Source organism: Hibiscus syriacus, unplaced genomic scaffold, assembly GCF_006381635.1.
Source record: "Hibiscus syriacus cultivar Baekdansim isolate YM2019G1 unplaced genomic scaffold, ASM638163v2 tig00113724_pilon, whole genome shotgun sequence".
Classification (NCBI taxonomy): Eukaryota; Viridiplantae; Streptophyta; class Magnoliopsida; order Malvales; family Malvaceae; genus Hibiscus; species Hibiscus syriacus.
The window spans coordinates 2,152,260-2,174,536 of record NW_024063470.1 but is presented as its reverse complement, the minus strand read 5'-3'; the positions used below and the strand labels follow the sequence as shown (position 1 = coordinate 2,174,536).

Genomic DNA, 22,277 nt, shown 5'->3' with positions numbered 1-22,277 from the left:
AGTCGAAACCCAAAGGTAATAGTGGGGGAGAAAAGGCCAAAGGAAACTTTCACAAGCCAACGGGAAATCATGGGAAGCCGAATGATCGACCCAAAAAGCTCTTCAATCCTTGAGAGAAGAAGGGGGAATTATCATTCTTTTCTTGTGGAGGAAATCATATGAAATGAGATTGTCCTCAACTTGTGAAAGTTACTGCCATCAAGGAGAATGATGAGGTGGAGAGTGAGACTCTCAAACTTGGCTCCATCCTTAGCACCATGGAGGTCAAGAAAGGCCGCAAGAAGAAGGGATTGATGTACGTAGACATCACCGTCGCAGGCCAAAAGATGAGTGCACTGGTGGACACAGGTGCCTCAAAATTGTTCATGTCCGAACAAATTGCCAAGAGACTTGGCCTTCATGTGGAGAAGGCAACGGGATCCATCAAAACCGTGAATGCCGAAGAAGTTCCAATTGCGGGGGTCGCAAAGGGAATCGAGCTAACCGTCGGAGGTTGGTCCGGAAAGGAAGCCATTAAGGTAATCCCTCTCGATGACTTCGACTTTGTTCTTGGGTTAAGTTTTTTGGACCGAATAAATGCTTTCCCAGTGCCTTTTGCCGATTGCTTGTGTATCCTGGATCCAAAGCAACAATGCATTGTTCCAGTGAGCCGAGGGCCCGGAATCGAGGCCAAGATGTTGTCCGCAATCCAATTCTCAAAGGGGGTGCGCAAAGAAGAACCCACCTTTGTGGCTTCATTGGTGGGAATTGAACCCACAATGACCGAGGAAGTCCCAACTGAAGTGGGACAAGTATTGGTGGAGTTTAGAGATGTAATGCCAACTGGGCTACCGAAGCATTTGCCACTGAAAAGAGAGGTGGATCACAAGATTGAGCTTGTGGAGAATACGAAGCCACCCGCTCGGGCTCCTTATCGAATGGATCCGCCCGAATTAGAGGAGATGCGCAAACAATTGAAGGATCTTCTCGATGTCGGATACATCCGACCATCCAAGTCCCCCTATGGTGCACCGGTGTTATTCCAAAGGAAGCATGACGGCTCACTCAGAATGTGCATCGACTATCGAGCTTTGAATAAGCTCACCGTGAAGAACAAGTACCCGATCCCATTGATTGCCGACTTGTTCGATCAACTTGGTGGTGCAAGGTGGTTCACCAAGTTAGATTTACGGTCCGGATACTACCAAGTTCGGATAGCAGAAGGTGATGAACCAAAGACTGCTTGTGTAACACGCTACGGTTCATATGAGTTCCTTGTGATACCCTTCGGTCTCACCAATGCTCCTGCAACCTTTTGCAAAATGAACAAGGTACTACAACCCTTTCTTGATCATTTTATTGTATTTTACCTTGACGACATCGTTGTTTATAGTAAGACCTTGGAAGAACACATTGAACACTTGAGGAGGGTGTTCCAAGTCTTACGAGAGAACGAGCTTTATGTCAAGGAGGAAAAATGCTCGTTTTCACAAAAGGAAGTGTCGTTCCTAGGCCATATTGTTGGAGGAGGCAAGCTCCAAATGGACAAGGACAAGATTCGGGCGATTGACGAGTGGAAGCCACCCACCAAGGTGACTGAACTACGAGCATTCTTGGGATTAGCCAACTATTACCGACGATTCGTGAAGGGCTATTCCAAGATTGCCACACCTTTGAATGAGCTACTCAAAAAGGACAAGGTGTGGGAATGGGACACAAAATGCCAAGATGCTTTTGAAAAGCTCAAGGAGGCCATGGTAAATGAGCCCGTATTGGTGTTGCCAGACTACACCAAGCCTTTTGTAGTCTACACTGATGCATCCGATGTTTCCATTGGTGGAGTCCTCATGCAAGAGGGACATCTAGTGGCATACGAGAGCCGAAAGCTCAACGAGACCGAGAGGAGGTACTCGGTTCATGAGAAAGAGATGACAGCAGTTGTACACTGCTTGCGCATATGGCGACACTACTTGCTTGGGTCCAAGTTCGTGGTGTTCACGGACAACGTTGCCAACAGTTACTTCCTCACCCAGAAGAAGCTTTCTCCCAAGCAAGCTCGTTGGCAAGAGTTTCTTGCCGAGTTCGACTTTTCCTTAGAGTACAAGCCTGGGAAGGTGAACTGTGTTGCAGATGGCTTAAGTCGGAGGTATGCCATCGAAACTGTGGAAGGTACTCTCCTCGAGAGGATCAAAGAAGGATTACCCCATGATCCTGTGGCAGAACGAATCATCGAGGGAGCCAAGAAGGGGCGAACCCGGGAGTTTTGGCTCGAAGGAGATTTACTCTACCACCGTGGCCATCGACTCTTTGTGCCTCGGTATGGGAAGTTACGCAAGGAGCTCATGAAGGAGTGCCATGATTCCAAGTGGGCGGGACATCCGGGAGTCGATCGAACATTGGCATTACTCTCGGAGCAATACTATTGGCCGCACATGGCTGAAGATGTGCAGGCCTATGTGAAGACTTGTCTTGTATGCCAACAAGACAAAATCGAGTCGAAGAAGCCGGCGGGACTACTACAACCGTTGCCCATTCCTGAACGCCCATGGGAGAGTATTTCCATGGATTTTTATTATTGGTTTGCCCAAAACTGATGGACTTTCAAGTATCATGGTTGTGGTTGACAGGTTTTCGAAGTATGCGATGTTCATACCCGCGTCTAAGGTGTGTCCAGCTGTAGAGGCCACTCGACTTTTTCCTTAAGCATGTGGTGAAGTATTGGGGAATGCCGAAAACCATCATTAGTGACCGAGACACGCGGTTCACTGGGAGGTTTTGGACGGAGTTGTTCAAACTGATGGGATCGAGCTTGAACTTTTCCACCGCAGTTCATCCACAAACCGATGGGCAAACTGAGCGAGTGAATGCTCTATTAGAGATCTATCTGAGGCACTACGTGAGTGCCAACCAACGAGACTGGCCAAAGTTGTTGGATGTGGCCCAATTTTCCTATAACTTGCAACGGAGTGAGGCGACAAACCAAAGTCCGTTCGAGATCGTGACCGGGCAACAACCGTTGACACCAAACACAGTTGTTACCAAGTATGAAGGGCCCAATCCATCAGCACACAACGTTGCCAAGGAGTGGCACGAGCAACACGACTTAGCCCGAGCTTGTTTACACAAGGCGGGAAAGCGGACCAAGAAGTGGGCAGACCGAAAACGAAGGGACGTGAACTTTGAAGTTGGCGACCTTGTCCTTGCAAAGTTGGCCAATGTTTTGCACCATGCGGATGTGCACAAGGGACTTGTGCGAAGATACGAGGGTCCGTTCCGAATCGTGAAGCGAGTAAGCACCATGGCCTACAAATTGGAGTTGCCTCCAACTATCCGAGCGTATCCCGTTATCTATGTTAGCCTGCTCAAGCCGTACCATCAGGATACCGAGGATCCAAATCGAGGCAAGTCACACCGAGCGCCAGTAGGAGTAGCGGTCTCATATGACAAAGAGATCCAAGACATACAAGCGGAGAGGGTTATTCGACGGCTAGGACACCGCCCAAGGCATGAATACTTTGTCCTGTGGAAGGGGCAACCCGAGTGCGAAGGGAGTTGGGAACATGCCGAGGGACTTTGGCAATTCAAAAATAGAATAGACCAATATCATGCCAAACGAGCGACGAGGGCGTCACCGGAACCAGTGGGGGAGAATGTCACGGACCAAAGCCCACCACCGAGGTTAGCCTGTGAGAAGTAGCCCAAATAGAGGTTTGGACCTTCTAGAAGCCACAAAGACTTAGGTGGCATTTAAATTTGTATAGATAATGCCCACTTGTTTTTGGTAGGTAAAGATTAATCTCGACCGTCGATGTAATTAGATCTTAGCTGTTCATTGAGGGGAGCTTTAGCTATAAATAGAGGCCTCCCCTCCTCATTTGTACTCACTCCTTCACTTTGGGAAATCATAAGAGCATTCTTCTCTCAAAGCTTTCTTATCTTCCTTCTTGTGTTAGTTCTCTTGTCTAGCTTCCGTCGAGGTTCTAAGCATCCTTGCTTAGGATATTTTCAGGCTTACTTAGCCGCGATCACTAAGAAAGTGACTAAGGCTGCACGTTCCGAGGCGTCGAAGTTCCAAGGGCGTGACACAAGGATTGAAATGGCTAGTTGATTCGTCCTCTGTTCTTTTCTCTTTGCTTTCTTTTTTGTGTTTTGTTTTCTTGTCTTTTCTACTGCTTTTTGTTGTGTTTTTTTAGTTTTTTATTGTTCATCGGGAGCAATGTTTGGTGCTGGATAGCTGGGCTCTTTTTTTTATATTGTCTTTTGGGTTTTTCTTAATGGCTAGTTGTTTTTATTCAAAAAAGAGTTTAGAAGTATATTTTTAATGAGTAAAGATGAAGGTTCGAATCATAAAATTATAATTTTATATTTTATATTTTATTTTATATATGCTCAAAATGATTGAGTGATGAAAAATGAATTGATGCTCAAAGTAAGCTACTAGTAAATTATGTCGAGAAAAATGAAAAAAATTATATTCCACATAGGATATAACTTTATATATATAAACCAACTTAAATGTTATATATTATGGCAAATGAATTTTGACTCACGTGTAGAGTAGGCAAATTGGTGTGATTTTGTAAATTTTATTGAGTTTAAGACCTACCTTAGTGGTGGATCTAAAAATTAAATAATTATGTTTAAAATTTTAATACTCGATTTTAATAAAATTTGGGTGTGCAAATTTTTTTATTTTTTCTTATTTCCATTAGTAAATTAATATAAATTTAATATTTTTTTCTCAAAATAATAGATGTATAATGACTCTCCAATATAACCATGTACATCCGCCCTGGCACACCTATATGACACGAGGGACACAAAATGTCCAGATTAGTTGAGGACTCGGAAAGTTGCGGATAATTTAGCCCAATATAATAATTATTTCCAGGGATGGTAAACTAGCGGGTCGGGTGTGGATATCCCCTCAACCATCCCCATACCCACATAATATTTTCAAATCTACCACCCGCCCACCACCCATGATGGGTAAAAAAATTTAAACACACACCCGCCCACGCGGGTACATTTTCAAATCCATCCCCACACCCACTACCCAACTAAAGACGTACCCGGCTAGACTTGTCTGACAATATATAGCTTATACAATATTAAGATTTATAAATTAGTCTATAAAATTATACCTAAATTCATAATGATCCAAAATATAATGGGTATTTAGTGGGCGGGCGTTTGTGGGGCGGGCGGATGCGGGTCGGATAAGGTCTCAAATCTACCACCCGCCCATTACCCGCGACGGATACCACTTTCTAAATCCACACCTGCCCTCTACCCACTAAAGTTATACCTATCCCGCCCCAATTGGAGCAGGTACAATGCGGAATCCACGAAACTCTACCCATTTGCCATCCCTAATTATTTCCTTGATTCTCATAATTTTTAGTAAATCAAACCGTGTAAAAACACAAATTTTTTTTTTATTTTTTTCTTTTCAATTGTTTAATTTCATAATAATAGTGACCCGTGCAATGTAAAATGTCCATACCAAATTGGCTAGGCCTATATATGTGATTTTGAGTAATTTTATTTATAATATATGTGCGATTTTTATATTCATATTTTGGATTAATATTTATGTTCTAATTTGATGTTTTTAGTCTTTGTGTTCCATAGTTATTTTTTATATAATGTATAAATTACTCAAACCTCTTTCTACTCATAAATTAAGAGATATTATATTATAAATAATATTTTTTATTGTCCTTTTTAACATAGCTTTCTCTTAATATTTTTTATCGTCTTTTTCTTCATTTTTTTGGGACGAAGATTTACTCTTAATGTTAGTTGTTGACCGTCAGTGATTATTAGTTCTCTTAATTTTTTTCATATTATATCATTGATTTTCTTTTTTCTTGAGTTTCTTTATTTTGAATAAGATTTTTTGTCATTGTGACATTTTTTTCTACTCTTGTGGCACACGTTTTCTCTGCTCTTGTGGCACGATCCTTATTATTTTTGGTACGTTTTTGCATACTTCTGCGGTCGTTTTGGTACTCGTACAAAAGTCATCACTACATTTATTTTCTGATTGGTTTGTCGGTAATCACGTATAGTAAGATCTCCTCTTTGGTAAAAAAAAATTGTTTACCGATATAATCAAAATTATGCAGCAAAACAGCCTGTCAGATGGTTTGGTTTGCTCACCACTCCTTTATAACTTCGTAAAGTATCTCATTCGACAAAGACATGAGATTTTATTAAGGTTACTAGGTTATTTTACTGTTGGTCGTTATTCTCAATAGAATGTTTCATTTTTATTCATATCTTTAAGTTTAATATTTTTATTTTGTATGAGTATTTTAATGACCATTGTCTCTAATTTTCTTTCTATATTTGGTTGCATTGTAATTCTCATCTCTAATTTTCTTTATATATTTGGATGCATTGTAATTCTCATTTCTTATATTGTTTTTATTCTACTCCTCAGTGTTAAAAACAAGTTAAATTAAGAGATATATGTGTTTAAGTGTACTTGAATTGGCGTCTTCATGTATGTTTCAATAATACGTTCAATTGATATCAAATTTAATTAAAATGTTAAAATTTCAATTTTGGCCATTGAAATATATTAATGCAAATATGTTATTTTTCTTTTTGCATGTTTCATGTTGTAGATTTAGTTTATGTTATTCTAATTTGATAATTTAATTTTTTATATTGTATAAATTAATTGAAATTTCAAAACTTAAAAATTACATAACTAAAACTGATCAAATTAAAATATAAAAATAAGTTATACATATTACAGGGACTTAATGATAGAATTTGACCAAAAGAGAACTACATACATAATATAAGACCAGACAGGTTCAGAAAACTGACGAGACCGGAAATACAGATAGAGAAATAAAAGTAAAAACTAAAAAGTAAAAAGATAGAGAAAAGGGAGCGATGGTGTTAAACAGCTCGGTGGTGGTGGCAATCGCCGATCTATCAGCAAATCTATGCCAATACATAGCCTGTAACCCAGAGAGGTTAAGCAGCGATCAAGTGTTGTACCTCATCTTTTGCCTCCCTTGCCGTCATCTCGGCCGCCTCGCCGATTCTTTATGGCTCTACCTCTGCTTCAATCCTCCCGATCATTCTCTCTCCGACTACTCCGACGACGACGAAGGCGATGGCTCTCACTCCGATTGATCGATTATTTCAGATAACACCTCAACCCTTCGTATTCTTCACTTTTTTCTATCGTATTTACTCCTTTTTTAGTTCTTAATTCTTGAAATTTAAGGTTTAGGGATGCCCAAATGTATATCTCTGCTTGTTTTTCATGTAATTGTTGTTGGGTAATCCTCATCTATTGTAAATTTGGTTGAATTTGTGCTTAAATATGTAAATCTTTGATGCATGAATTGGGTTCTTCCCTTTTAGGTTAATTGGTTTGACTTTTGGGGCTCTCAAATCAGGAAAAGGTCAAGTAATAATCATCAACACCACAAGTTGAATGATTTGATACAATTTATGTGTCTCAAGTGACTGTATAGAATACCAGACAAAAACAATCCCAGTTTAAAGCAACAACCAAGTAAATAAAGAAAAAAACCCAGAACAGGTCTTGAGACTTCACTTTAAAGTTTTGAAAATCCTATGCAAACATCAACATATAAAAAACAGAAGAATGCAGCTGTTTTTAACCTAAAATGTTGTCAGTAATTTATATAATTTGTTGTAGAGAGAACGTAATATTTTCGGTTTCAACCTAAAGTGTTATACACTTGGTAAGCTTTTATGTTACAACCTATTGATGTTTTCCTTAATCTTATGTTAACTGATTGTATTTTAGACAAGTGACGGATGTACATTGGCATTAGGATGGGTATGTGCCCACCCTAAAATTTTTGGAATTTGAATTTTTTTCTTAAAACTCAGTTTTTTTCTTAATATATGCGTGTGTTCCTTTGAAATTTTATCGTGTTTACCCTAAATTTTATCATATCTATCTAGATATAAAATTTTATATTTTTAATATATGTGTTCACCTTAAAAAATATTTGTTAGATCTTTAGACCCTTATATAAATCATGTGGTTCTTTAGCATTAATTAGGGCAGAACACCACCTAAATCACTCCCGACAGGCTGCTTTCATCTGTAAAAGAAGTTGGTGAGAATGTTTCAATGAATTGTGTAAATTAATGATACCTTTATTAGTCATTGCAGGATATGAACATTTTATCACATTGTCTTTGTTCACCTCTTCAACAGTCTCTGCTTCAGCTGAAGTGCTCACTTGATCTGTATACAAAAATAAAAATGCATTAGTCTTGCACCCAAGTAAGGGAATATTCCTCCGGTTAGGGCTGTAAATGAGACGAGACAGATCGCGAGCTACTCGAGATCGATTCGGTCAAGGCTCGATAAATACTCGGATCGAATGAACTCGACTCGAGCCCGACTCAAATTCTTAACGAGCCGAAACAAGCTGCTTGATACTCGACTCGAAAAGCTCATGAGCAGCTCGAAGATATAATATATTAAGATTTTATTTTTTTTAAAATAAATTATTAATAATATTAACATTTATATGTTGATTTTTTTTAAAAAAAATACAATAAGACTTTTATATATTTAAGATTCAGATTCGAGTTTGAGGTTTCAATCTAGTTAAGTTTAAGTTTTTTTTCTTTCATTTCGAGCTTTTTCGAGTTGTTCACGAGCTTCAATTCAGGATTTCGAGTTTGAGTCGAGTTTTATTTTAGAGTTTTCGAGTCGAGTTGAACTCAACAATACTCGAGTTCAACTCGACTCATTTACACCCCTACCTACGGTTTTAGACACCAACATTTTGGCTAAGCTCGTCACACATTTCTGAAGATGCTGGATTTTGTGCTATACTGAAGATTAAACTAAGTAGGCGCAACAAATCTCGACTTGAATTAAAAATCGATTTTTTTAACTCATTCAAAAAAGTTCGACTCAAATTGATTTCGAGTTTTAATTTTATTAATTATACTTGATCCGAAAAAAATTCAAGTTAAGTCGAGTTATAAAATATAACTCGAATAACTCAAAATCTTTTGTAATTAGAGAATTGATTTTTAAATTTGAATCGAGTTATATATATATACATATGAAATAAATATAAAGAAATAAATATGTATTGTATATAATTATAAAAAATCATTTAAATTAAAATCAAATATTATCATAATGTTATAAATATTACAATTAAATTTAAATAGAAATTCAAGACTTGAATTTATAAATTCAACTTGATTTGAGAAAATTCAAATCAAATTTGATTTATAAAATATGACTCGTCAATTCGAATGATTCAAAATGTTTTAACTCGACTCAATTGAACGCTAATTCCTAGGATCAAGAACATTGATAAGTTGAAAACTCAAAACCAAGAACTTATTTTGTATCTCCCTATAGGCAGACGTAAAATAGCAAATCCAATATACTAAAACTACATAGAACACTATGATCATGTGTGCGTGAAGCTTTATTGTTTGAGGAATGTTTTGATGGTTGCAATGACAGAGGAAGAAGATGAGATCAGTGAGAAACAGGATGATGACTACACCTATGAAGGAAGCAGGAGCAACAGTAATAAATGGTGAATAACAATTATTTTGGAAACATAATAAAAACTAAATGGGTTAAAATATCAAATATATTGAGTTATTTTGAATTAAGATTAAATTAATAGGATATATATATATATATATATATATATATATTAAAGTCTCAAATTATTATTATATCGAATCTCATCAAACAATTTATTTTTAATAGAAGATTGGTTTTATTATAAAACATTAACTGAATTACTTCGATTCTAACTTTTTTTTATTGTTTTGGATGTTATTAGAATGCAATATTTTTCTGAATTTTCTTAATCAATTAATAATAACACACAACTATCAGAGATGGACACAAGATCCAAACCCGACTGATTTCAACTTGATCCAACCTTATTAGGTCATTTTTTTTTTAAATTTTAGGGTCGGATTGCATTTTTTAAATGATATGTGTGGGTCAGGTTTGAGTTTAGGGTGAAAAATATCCGACCTGATAATATAATTATATCTTATATATTTAGAGATATTATAATAATATCCCTCTTTATATTATTATTTTAATTAGATTCCTATTTTATCTAATAAAATTAATATTCTTTTACAAGTATATTTGTTTCAAGTCGGATTGAGTTTGAGTTTTATCTCAAAAAAAGTAAGTCAAATTCGAGCCAGGTGAAATAATCCTAAATCTGAATCTGATTGAGTTTCGGGTATATATTTTTTGGTTGAGTCAGATTGATCGAAAATCCAACCTATGTTCATTCCTACATAATATATATATATATATATATATTCGAGCTCATAACTTTAAAAAAATAACATTTATTTTTAAAATTGTGAACACTTGAATTTTTAATTCTGACTTCTTAAAAGTGATAGGAGAAGATGTTAACCTTAGCGACCTAAGACACAAAATTTGGAAATTTACGAGAAATATGAGAATGTGACGTGTCATTTTCTGTACCGCAATTAAAGAATACGTACGTTATTTCTTTCTTTGAGGACAAACATATGCTTTTTTTAATAGAAAATTAACTGAATTAATTATTTGTCCAGAAAATGTTTAGAAGTTCAACACAAGAGCTAACGATGTAAGGGGAAGGAGTTTGGAGTATCTTTCTTACATTTTTTTTATAACTGCTGGTTTTCCATGCTCCTATTTTTCCACTTTCAGCTTTTACTATTATTAAAATAATGAATTTTTTATTTATTGTTCCAAGATCTTTAACTTAATTTTAGTATTAATGTTTTAGAAAAACACGTACACTTGTGTCGGCAAAATTAACCCAGTAAGATATATGAGTTTTTTATTTAGTTCATTAGGGCAAGTTAATATTTATTTTGGGATTTATGATCTTTTTTATAGTGATACGAAACTCGTCATATCGAGGTGACGAGTTTCAATAAAAATATTTTTTTATTCTAATTTTTTATCTCGATATGATAGATTTTAATAAAAAATTATATTTTATTTAAACTCGTCATCTCAACGTGACGAGTTCGAATAAAAAATATTTTTTTATTAAAAATTATTGCATCAACGTGACGAATTCTAATAACACAATAAAAATACTGTAAATTCTAAAATAAATTTTGACTTGCTCTTAGAGACTAAATAAAAAAACCGTTATCTTTATTGGGTTAAATCAACCGACTTTTGTGACTTGGCTGATTCACGTTGCATGCCTTTCCCAAGCAGCAGCGTTTTTCTCTGAAATTTCAAATTGACTTTTCTAAAAAAATTATATTAATTCAATTTTGATACTTAACGTATGGTTGACAATATAAAAAAATATACGAATAGAGGTGGTATTTATTGGATATTAATTCATATTTTAATTATTTTTTATGTTGATTTGTGTATGATATTACCCATTGACTCTAAAAAACAGAAAGCTAATATTCATTTATTTAATGTTACACCACTTACATACCAATATAATTATCACTGAACCAATGGTCAAGTTTTATTTTATTCTTTACTTAATGCAAAAGATATGGACTTGACTTAACCTAGGTTAACATTTCCAAGAAATTTAATCCCATTCAATTTCTTTGGACCATTCAAGAACCATTTGTAAATTTAGATATTGATATTATATTTATGTTAAACTATAATATGCATAATCACATTTAAAGCGCGCGCATATATATATATATATATATATATATACACACACACACTAAATAGTAGTAATAAAATATGTTACATTTGACTCTTAATAAATTATATCATGAGCAAATCGATTTCGGTGATAAGAAAATTGTTATTATTCCTTGAAGTTCTGAGCTTTAACACTAAGAATACCAAAGGTGTGAGCGTTCAATGTCAAATGATTGAGAATATATTTTTAAACAAATACTATTTTGTACTTATTCTAGATTAATAAAAGAATATCTTAATATACAATAAACCTATTTTATCTCATTTTTTTTTAAAAAATGTCATAAAAAGAAGAATTTATTAATAAATTAAAAATCAATAAAGCCAATGCAGTAAACCTAAATAAGAGTTTAAATTGAATATTTATTTAGTGTATGTGGACATTGGGCAAGTCATAAGTTATATATTTTGATCATATTTCTTATAATACTATAAGAAATTTTAAATTATGACATTTTAAATGAAATATATTAATTTGAAAGAATCATCTCTATAATACATTTTCATATTATTTAATTCTAATTAATCAAATATTGGTTTTTATATAAATATAAAAAAAACATTTCTGTTACTTCCCAGGATCCGAAAACGCGTGAAGGGTACAATAATAATTTTAACAGATTAACTTTGCCAACAGAGTTTAAAACCCCCGGGGAAATCTCCGCAGCCGCCCAAAGGAAGGAAGCCAAAAGAGGGAGAAATCAATAATTTAATAAAAAATATTTTTTTTATCCCAATAGACGCACTCGGAAAAACGAATCAGCATAGAAAAGAACTCTGTTTTCCTCTTATAAAGGATAGCAGAAGAGTCGAACACTCAATTTTTGTCAGAATTGTAGGACTAAATATTTGGGTAAGCAAATTCAGATTCATCAATGGTGGATCATCGTCCAACATTGAGTCCAGCCAGTTTCTGGACTCAGGCTAATGCTCTTCTCAGAAAGAATTTAACTTTCCAGGTGAAGCTCATACAATTTCTCACCTTTTCTTTTCTTTTCTTATAAAAAAAGATTTTTTTTTGGGTGTGAAAACCCCCTTTTTTTTTAATAAAATGAAACTAGGAAGATGATAATGAATGGTGGGTTAGTTCTTTTTATGCTTATCCCACTCTTTTATTTTCTGGGCTTTGCTTTGTATTTATTATTGCTATTGTTATTTCAGTTGTTGATAATTGGTTTATTAGGTGGGATGAACTTTGATCTTTTATCATTATTAATTACGGCTTAATGTTTTCTGTTTTAAGTCAGAATGTATGTTGGATCAGTATTTTCTTAAACAATTGTGTATTTAGGCCAAAATTTTCTGTTACATTAACGTTAAACAACTATTTGAAATTTATTTTCTATAAAATCGAAAATTATCAATTCAAAATAGATGTTATCGTCAGATAGGATTGAATTTTCCATAACAATGCACAAGCCTTCAAAAGGTTTTGTTATTTATCTAACTATTAGATCATTGTTTTATTTTTCAGAAAAGGAACATGTGGACAAATGTGCGGCTGATTTCCTTCCCATTCTTTTTCTGCGTGCTGTTTGTTGTGTTGCAAAGTGTGTTGGACAATCAACTAGACACCGCCAATCGTCGATGTGGGTGTATTTGTGTTGAAAGTGATGGAAATGGTGGATGCCAGAGGAGAGAATGTGGGATACAGTACTCGACAACTGATCAAGTAGCAGCTTGTCCAATCCCGAATCCTCCGAAATGGCCAGCACTGTTACAAATACCAGGTCCAAACTATCGCGCCGTTAGAACTAATTCAATTATGTCTGCAGACTTGCAAAATGAGTCTTGCAGAAGCACGGGGTCTTGTCCCGCAACATCATTTTTCACTGGGAATAATCAAACGCTTGGACAACGTATGCATCTTACCTCTCTTTCCCTTTTTTTCAAACTTAGGATTCAAATTTCTTTGATTTTAAACGAACTGCTATAGTGAAAGACGAAGTTAGATCTAAAGATCTTTTGCTTGTTTTGTTAGTTCTGACGCGGAGTATGTTCTCAACTTCTTTCAATATCAATTCCTCCGATGTTTTAGGCAGTGTGTCCAGCAATGTTCTGGTAAGTTGTTCTCCTGTTTGTTCCTTCCTTTTCCACTTTCACGTAGTTCTTTATTCTCTGTTTATGATTTTGGCAATGGTTTATCTGATGCCATAATATAGCTTCCATCTTTTGGTTTGTGATTATTGTTTATCTGCTTATTTTTCTTCTCAAAATGGTTCAGGGTACAGAAACAGATCCTGAGCATAACAATTATCTTGAACCCGCTTTTGCTTCAAAGCTTCCCATCTATAATGTTCAAAGTCAATGCACAACAAACTCAACATTTTCTTTTTTCATCAATCAATCATCAATAGCAGATGAATTCGGTACATGCTCTTCAATTTTTCTTTCTCTTAATGAATCTTTTTCTCTAATTAAATGCCAGTGACTTTCTTTTTATAAGAGTGAGAGTGCTTGAATGGGCTAGTTGAAATGCCATAGTAGAAAATTTCAAGAATATCAGGCATGGTTTTATAAGGGACATGGAGTTATAATAATTATGCTCTAATTTTTCTTTCTCTTAAAGAATATAATCGTTGTGTATATTTAAATGTCCCGAACTAGAGAATTATGGTGCCATCAGCTTATCTGATGGAGTTATAATAATTATGATCTAATTTTATAGTATTACCTTTCTTTCTAGAAAATTACAATGCTACTTTAAAATTTTATTTCAGGAAGATTCCTAATCTATGCTTATTTCTTTAATATTCTATGAATGTAGAGATTAGATGCACTCAAGGTTTATATCTATGGAGGAATAGTTCTTCTCAGGTGAACAATGAGCTGTATAAAGGCTACAGAAAAGGGAATGTGGAAGAGAAGATAAATGAGTTTGTTGCAGGTTAGTCTAAAGCTTAAATTCTGACTTAAATTGTGTTGTTGCTATTGTAACGCCTTGTTTACGTAAAATCATGAATGGTGGATAAAAATTCTGACAATTTTATCTTTTCCACACAGCATATGATTTCTTGAACTCAGATGGCAGTAATTTTAATGTGAGCGTCTGGTACAACTCTACCTATAGGGATTACAGATCTGGAATGTCTATGTCATTGTTGCGGATTCCCCGATATGTAAATCTGGTATATATTTGAACTAGCTGAAGTTAGCTTTCCTCTTTTCCACATTACTTTTACAACTTAGATTGATCTTAGACTCTCATGTATTTGTTACATTATTGGATTGAGCACAAAAGTTATTACTTATAGGTGAAGGTATCTATGAAGACCATCTTAAACTCACAATGTCTTGGCTGAATCTGAATGCCATCCATCATTAATTTCTATATTAAAATTATGTGGAATATTATGCCTTTTGATTACTCAAGCTCTCAGGTTTTATCTCATGTAAGGTCATCTCATATACTCTATCCAGTTTAGGTTCGTTAGATAGTTTTAATTTATCAACATTTGTCAGAAGGAAATATTTTAGCGGGATAAATTTGTTTTGAGTAAGCAGTTAAGGTTTTGGAAACCATGAAGAGTGAGTCTTTTCCAGTGATTGTTTCTTTTTGTTTATTTTACAAATATAATATATACAAAATGCTTTTATATGAATCTTGAATCATTTAATGGCTTATGGTGTTCCTTTCAGGTACAAATAGAAGCCTTACCCACTATATTCGAGTTTTTTTTTTGCTATACTATATAGTTTATCTGTATGCATTGCATTTAGGTTTAGTAAGTGACATGAAAGAATAGGGCTGCCTCAATGGTTCAAATTTGTTATACAGTCTGCATTGCTGATGTGCTTCACTCTTTATGAATTTATTGCTTGTTCCACAAATTTATATAGTAATAGCTTACTGATCATAGCCTGTGGAGATTGATATTTTCCATTGTCACATATACAGGTATCGAATGCCTACCTTCAATTTTTGCGAGGGCCTAGTACAAGAATGCTGCTAGAGTTTGTCAAAGAAATGCCAAAACCTGAAACAAAACTCAGAATTGATTTGTCATCTCTTCTAGGAACACTCTTCTTTACATGGGTTATTCTACAACTATTCCCTGTAAGTACTTATCTCTTATTCATTAGTATCCGGTTTAAAGTACAGTCAGTGTCCCCATGGTTGCAAAATTTTGATATTATTACTCCTTATCAAGTTGATCATCATCAAAACTATCACAATTTAGTAACATTTATTTGATAGTATAACTTCTACAATCAAATTTAATTTCTAGTTTGGGGCCAGGTAAATTTATGAAATGAATCTGGCGGAGTTATAGACACTGCACCATATTCACATGAAGGGCCAAGAGTCCATTTTGTTAGTGTTATCTTATAAATAGATGATATAAGAGGTTATCACTGTAAATTGACATGGTTAACTATTGTCAGTGCTCCATTTTTTTCATGTAATGGCATAGACCAAGTTAGCAAAATCTAACCATGCACTTCTTCATGCAATATTCCTTCCTTTTTGCTTTACCCCATCTCCAAGTTATTTGGATAACAGGTCTATGTCTTAGTTGTTGGCTTTCTGCATTGCCTCATAAGCTATGAGCAAACTCATTAAATGGAAAATCTAATCTAAGGTTGTCACAATTACAATTTCATTTTCCCAAGAGTCATTATCAGTTTTTATCTCTTTCTGTTAATATTTTGATGGCTCTATAATCTATTGTTCTATATTTATCTCAACTTTCTGGTTTTCAATGTAGGTGGTGTTGACTTCACTGGTCTATGAAAAACAGCAAAAACTTCGAGTCATGATGAAAATGCATGGTCTTGGAGATGGACCTTATTGGATGATATCTTATGCTTATTTTCTTGTCATCTCTTTGCTGTACATGTTATGTTTTGTGATATTTGGCTCAGGCATTGGTATTAATCTAGTCATTTAACTGCTCTTTAATATCTTTACTTCTAGCTTCTCTTTAATGCGTTTGACTTCCTTCCAGGGTTGAAGTTTTTCACACTAAATGATTATAGCATCCAGTTTGTGTTTTACTTCCTCTACATAAACCTGCAAATTTCCCTGGCCTTCCTTGTCGCTGCATTGTTTTCAAATGTTAAGACTGCTTCAGGTCTATCTTAGCTCTTTGATTTACTTCTCTCAGTTGGAAAAACTCCACTCTGTTTTAAAGAAATTAACTGACTTATTTCTGACAGTTGTTGGATACATATTTGTCTTTGGAGCGGGACTTTTAGGTGGCTTTCTCTTCCAGCCCTTCGTTGAAGATGAATCATTTCCGAGTATGTAACATTTTAATGAATTATTAGTTAATGAAATTAATATCTCGATTAAATGGCGCTGTAAAGAAGCTAATATCTTTTGTGGCCAGAAGAAAATTGGTTTTAGCATTTAATTTTGTTGGCAGATACTATTCCTTTCCCATCCAATATAAATATTTGAATTACCTTGTACTATTCATTGATGCATGGCTCATATAGGAGTCGATTACTTCTTTTGATGTACTGAATGGTGGTATATAATGATTAGTGAGTAATTGATAAATGAATTCAACCTGAGGCCATACTAATCATAAATTAGGCTTTTTTAAAGTTGGAATAGCTGTGACACATTTCTGCAATATGTATCTTCTTTTGATCTCTTAAGACTTATTGTTGTTCATTTAAACTAACCATCTTCACTTGTACCTTTCACCCTACTTGCTACTTGTAGGAGGTTGGCTTATCGTATTGGAGTTATTTCCTGGATTCTCTTTGTATCGTGGATTATATGAGTTTGGACAATATTCTTTCCAAGGAAATGCTATGGGCACAGATGGGATGCGGTGGGGGGATGTGAGTGATAGCAGAAATGGGTTGAGTGAGGTCATGATTATCATATCGGTTGAGTGGATTTTGGTTCTATTTGTTGCTTTTTATGTAGACCAGGTTTCATCTTCGGGTGCTGGGAAGAGCCCTCTGTTTTTCTTGCATAAATTACGGAGACAGCCTGCACTATCTTCAAAGAGTCCCAGTCTACAAAGACATGGATCAAAAGTTTTTGTTCAGATAGACAAAGACGATGTTAATCAGGAGGTAACATAATTTCTCTTCTTTGGCTTTGTAGAATGCATATTCTTATGCAGGGGTAAGTTTTCTTTGAAAGGGTCAGTGACCACCATTCCCTTAATCGACGGACAGTCTTCTAAAGGACCAGTCGTTCACTCACCAACAGTGAGGGATCTTTATTATTCTGTTAAACATGATAATTTCTAATGGTAGTACAGAAAACAATTTGATCATCTAAATCTTTCTAAGCATTAAATTTTCGCTCCCCTATTTTCCATCCTTAAAATGTTTTTTTCTCCATCTGTTAGTTGCTATAATGCGATAGGAAGGCTATAGGTTTCTTGGTTATGCCTTTATCGGAGCTGAAAATGCCATTTGAGGTTTCAGGTTCCACCTCCTGAAACTATATTAGTAATTTTCTCCAGCCGTGTTTCTCTAACAATATCCTTCCAACTTGCATGTCATTATCTTTACTCAAGTGGCTCCATTGCAAATTAAAACTACTTTTTATGCATTTCATTGTCAAGCCGCAGTAGTTTGTTTTTCAAGGTGTTGTTTTCTACCTCAATTTGATATGATTAACTCATTTTTATGATATTTTCTTTTATTCACCGATTTCCAGCGAGAGACGGTTGAGCAGTTGCTACTTGAATCAACTACAAGTTATCCGGTCGTTTGTGACAACCTCAAAAAGAAATATCCTGCAAGGGATGGAAATCCTGAGAAAATTGCAGTGAGAGGATTTTCTCTTGCTTTGCCTAGAGGAGAGTGTTTTGGCCTGCTGGGACCCAATGGTGCTGGCAAGACATCTTTAATTAATATGGTAGTGTATGATATATATATATATATATTCCTAATTAAGAGTAGAATTCTTTTATGGACTTAACCCGAGGGTCATGCATGTTCTGTCATGTGAGGGTGCTGGCAAGATTATTGTAGTCTAGCACCTGTATCTTCTACAGTTAGAACTAGATTTAGCTGGTAAAAGTATGCAATATTAATGTGTTATTCTGTGGACAGATGATTGGGCTCACAAAACCAACATCAGGGACGGCATACGTTCAGGGTTTGGATATATTGACTTCCATGGATACAATCTATACAAGCATGGGTGTCTGCCCTCAGCACGAGTATGATATAATTGCCTCTGCCAAGAAATAAATAATTTTCTTTGTTTAAAGATTTCTTATTTTGTTTTTGTTGTAAACTAGCCTGCTCTGGGAATCTCTAACTGGAAGGGAGCACTTGCTATTTTATGGCAGACTGAAGAACCTCAAAGGTTCTGCATTAAATCAAGTAAGTCAAAATTATCTATATGTCCTGAGCTTGTTGTGGATTTTACTTGCATAAATATTATTTAACATTCAAATATAATGGTCTAGAGGCTCTTCTATATGATTCCATTTATCATCTTCACATCTTGTAAAAATGTTTTGGCTCTGTTGGTCCTCATTACCACACCATTTCTGCAGGCGGTGGAAGACTCTCTTAAGAGTGTCAACCTATTTCATGGAGGGATTGCCGATAAACAAGCCGGAAAATACAGTGGAGGTATGAAGAGGAGACTCAGCGTTGCCATTTCACTGATTGGGGATCCTAAGGTAAGAGTGCACTCTTCATTTCTATGTAAGCGATTCCTGAACTTAAATCCTCCGATTCTCTTCATTGCTTTAATCATATTGTTATTTTGCAAGGTTGTCTATATGGATGAACCCAGTACTGGTCTCGATCCAGCTTCAAGAAATAGTTTGTGGAGTGTTGTGAAGCAGGCAAAACGAGACAGGGCAATTATTCTCACAAGTATTTCTCATTCTCTCTTTTCTGGATAATTGAACATGCATCACTTGCATCCCGGATTTGTCGTTCTTGATATTAGTAGCCCATTTGCATGCCTTGCTTTCCCTTTTTTACTTAAACATAGAAAGAAGAAAACGGTGCATGTAAAAGAAGTACCATTTATAGAAGGTGAGAACTATTGGCCTTTAGATACCAACCAACATTATCTGAATGTTTTCAGCGCACTCGATGGAAGAAGCCGAGTTTCTATGCGATCGATTAGGGATTTTTGTAGACGGAAGCTTGCAGTGCATAGGGAATGCAAAAGAGGTAAGTTTCACCTTCCATGGATATTCTCAAGTCAATAAACCCGAGATGATTTTAGCTAAAATACTTTTTAAAACAAAGGTAGCCAGTGATTGGTATATGTTGTATTACATTTAACTTGCCGTTACACTGTGAACAACAGCTGAAGGGTAGATACGGAGGATCTTACATATTTACTATAACAACGTCATTGAATCACGAGGAAGAAGTAGAGAACATGGTACACCATCTCTCGCCAAAAGCTAACAAGATATACCAAATATCGGGGACACAGAAGTTCGAGATGCCAAAGCAAGAGGTGAGAATCGCAGATGTATTCCAAGCAGTCGAGAATGCAAAGAGCAGGTTTACAGTGTTTGCATGGGGTTTGGCGGACACCACTCTCGAGGATGTCTTCATCAAGGTTGCTCGCGGGGCGCAGGTCGTCAACATATTATCATGATTCCCAGATTTAGCTTCCTCTTATATCTGCAATGTTCATATATGATATAAAGCATTTCATTACATTTCAGGATGGCAAGGAGTTCATTCATATACCGCTTTAGTTTTAGCAACTAATCTTGTTTTTGCTGCTCCCGCCTTTATATATTAGTGTTACATTTTTTTTGGGGTACTTTGTACGTGAACTGGATTCTCCATTATTTTTCTATGCATACTTTGTATAAATTTTTGCCGAGGGTGAATTTTTTTTGATTAAGAGGTTGCAATTTTAAAGATTATACTAAGAATGATTATTAAAATTATCAAATTTAATCACTGAATGTCGTAGTGATAATTTTTTAGTAGTTACTAATAATTCCGTTACTATTATACTCGTGACGACTTTAATGAATTTTGTCACAATTATTTATGTTTTTGTAACCACAATTTTTGATATAAAAATATTAATAACAAAAAAAAATTTAGACATTAATATTATCGTTATTAGTGATAGATATTTTATTACAACTAAATAATTAAATTCTTTAATTAAAAAATTTATTATGAAATCAATTATCGTAGATATTATATTTTTAGTTGTATTTATCACTTTTAGGAATTTGCATTGCAATAATTGTCATACGATAGATGATGTGATGCCTTAACATGTTTATTTTTTGCATAACCACCAATATTCGATTTTTTAATCGACTAATCTAGATCGGATACTACATAGGCGAGGACGACCGTCCCAACACAATTTGAAGGGATCTAGTGCCTATCTGTTAGTCATAGTTGCTGGTTCCACATATTTTTTTTTGATAAATTAATACCATACATGCCTTTTTTTATTAAGCTAATGCGATTACGAAGTAATATATGTTATAACAATACATTACTTTTAATTTGATCGAACCTGGGACCTTCAAGAGAAGGGTGCAACGCCTAACCACTAAAGAAATATTTTTTTGACACAAGAAATAATATTTAAGTTAAAATATTGTTGTAATTAATTTTATTTATTTTATAAAAAACATATTAATTATAATAACAATAATAATAATAATTAAATTAAAATTTTTATAATTTCTCATATGAAATACATTCGTGGTAAAAAAAATATAAAAAATAATTAGGTTGATCTTAAAATATAAATATATAAATATTAAGGTTTAAACCTAAAAAAATATCAAATGTACTTAAATTATATTTGATAAAATAAAATAAAAATATTTAACAATGTTAACTCGTTTTGGTGGAAGTCTTAAATTAAAAAAAATAAAATACTAATAATTAACTGGTGTTTACAATATTCATGTATTTCTCAGTAAATATAATAAATTACATATAAAATTTAATCATTTTTTAAGAAAAACAAATCATAATTGAAGATAAAATGACACTGTCAAAACTTATAGCCACCAAATAAAAATAATACACAATTATTCACTTCAATAATGACACAAACAATTGCTGTCAAAATCACCAACTAAGACTAGTGATAAAATGTATTTGTCACAACTATAAATATTCATAATAGTGAATACTTAATATGTAGTCACTAATATAGTTTTTCTCACGAAAAATAAGTTGACGTCAATTCAAGCATTTTATTAGTAACTAATTGATAATGACAACTTATTTTAATCACAATAAAATACTATTAGTGACGAATTACTTTTTATATACTTTAAAGTTATCATAATTGTTATTTAAAAAGTGACCAAATAGAAATAAATTATAATTACTCATTAGAAAAATGGAAAAATAATTTTATTCATAACTTTAAAATTTTTTAATATTACAATTAAGTGATGACTAAAAATCTTATTTATTGTGATGTAAATTGTAAAATCATTTGATAATGTGAAATAGTCCAAATAAAGAAAAAAAATCAATTGTTGGGCCGTTTTTTTTCCTTAACTGCCATAGGAGTATGAGGCAAGTTTGGTGTGTGATAATTTTGGATTTTTCTTTGTCCTTTTATTCAATAAACATTGGTTCACGAAACTCTACTCACTCACTCACAAACTTTTCGAGGCAATTATTAACATTT

At 34.3% G+C, this 22,277-nt stretch overlaps 1 protein-coding gene across 1 annotated transcript; it reads left to right on the top strand.

Moving 5' to 3' along the window:
• The first annotated feature begins 12,459 nt into the window (after window positions 1-12,459).
• Window positions 12,460-20,419, top strand: LOC120187314 (ABC transporter A family member 7-like). Its single transcript, XM_039191053.1, has 18 exons — window positions 12,460-12,648; window positions 13,164-13,548; window positions 13,671-13,750; window positions 13,914-14,058; window positions 14,457-14,576; window positions 14,693-14,817; window positions 15,588-15,746; window positions 16,399-16,561; window positions 16,639-16,764; window positions 16,850-16,933; window positions 17,364-17,725; window positions 18,321-18,521; window positions 18,719-18,828; window positions 18,910-18,994; window positions 19,171-19,299; window positions 19,393-19,498; window positions 19,716-19,804; window positions 19,944-20,419. The coding sequence occupies exons 1-18, from the start codon at window positions 12,565-12,567 to the stop codon at window positions 20,241-20,243; spliced, it is 2,853 nt and encodes a 950-aa protein (XP_039046984.1). The 5' UTR covers window positions 12,460-12,564; the 3' UTR covers window positions 20,244-20,419.
• The last annotated feature ends 1,858 nt before the right edge of the window (window positions 20,420-22,277 follow it).

Coding starts and splice junctions, on each gene's coding strand:
- LOC120187314 (XM_039191053.1), top strand. CDS start 12,565: ATGGTGGATCATCGTCCAACATTGAGTCCAGCCAGTTTCTGGACTCAG. Junction 12,649..13,163: donor GAAAGAATTTAACTTTCCAG/GTGAAGCTCATA, acceptor TTTATTTTTCAG/AAAAGGAACATGTGGACAAA. Junction 14,577..14,692: donor GATAAATGAGTTTGTTGCAG/GTTAGTCTAAAG, acceptor TTTTCCACACAG/CATATGATTTCTTGAACTCA.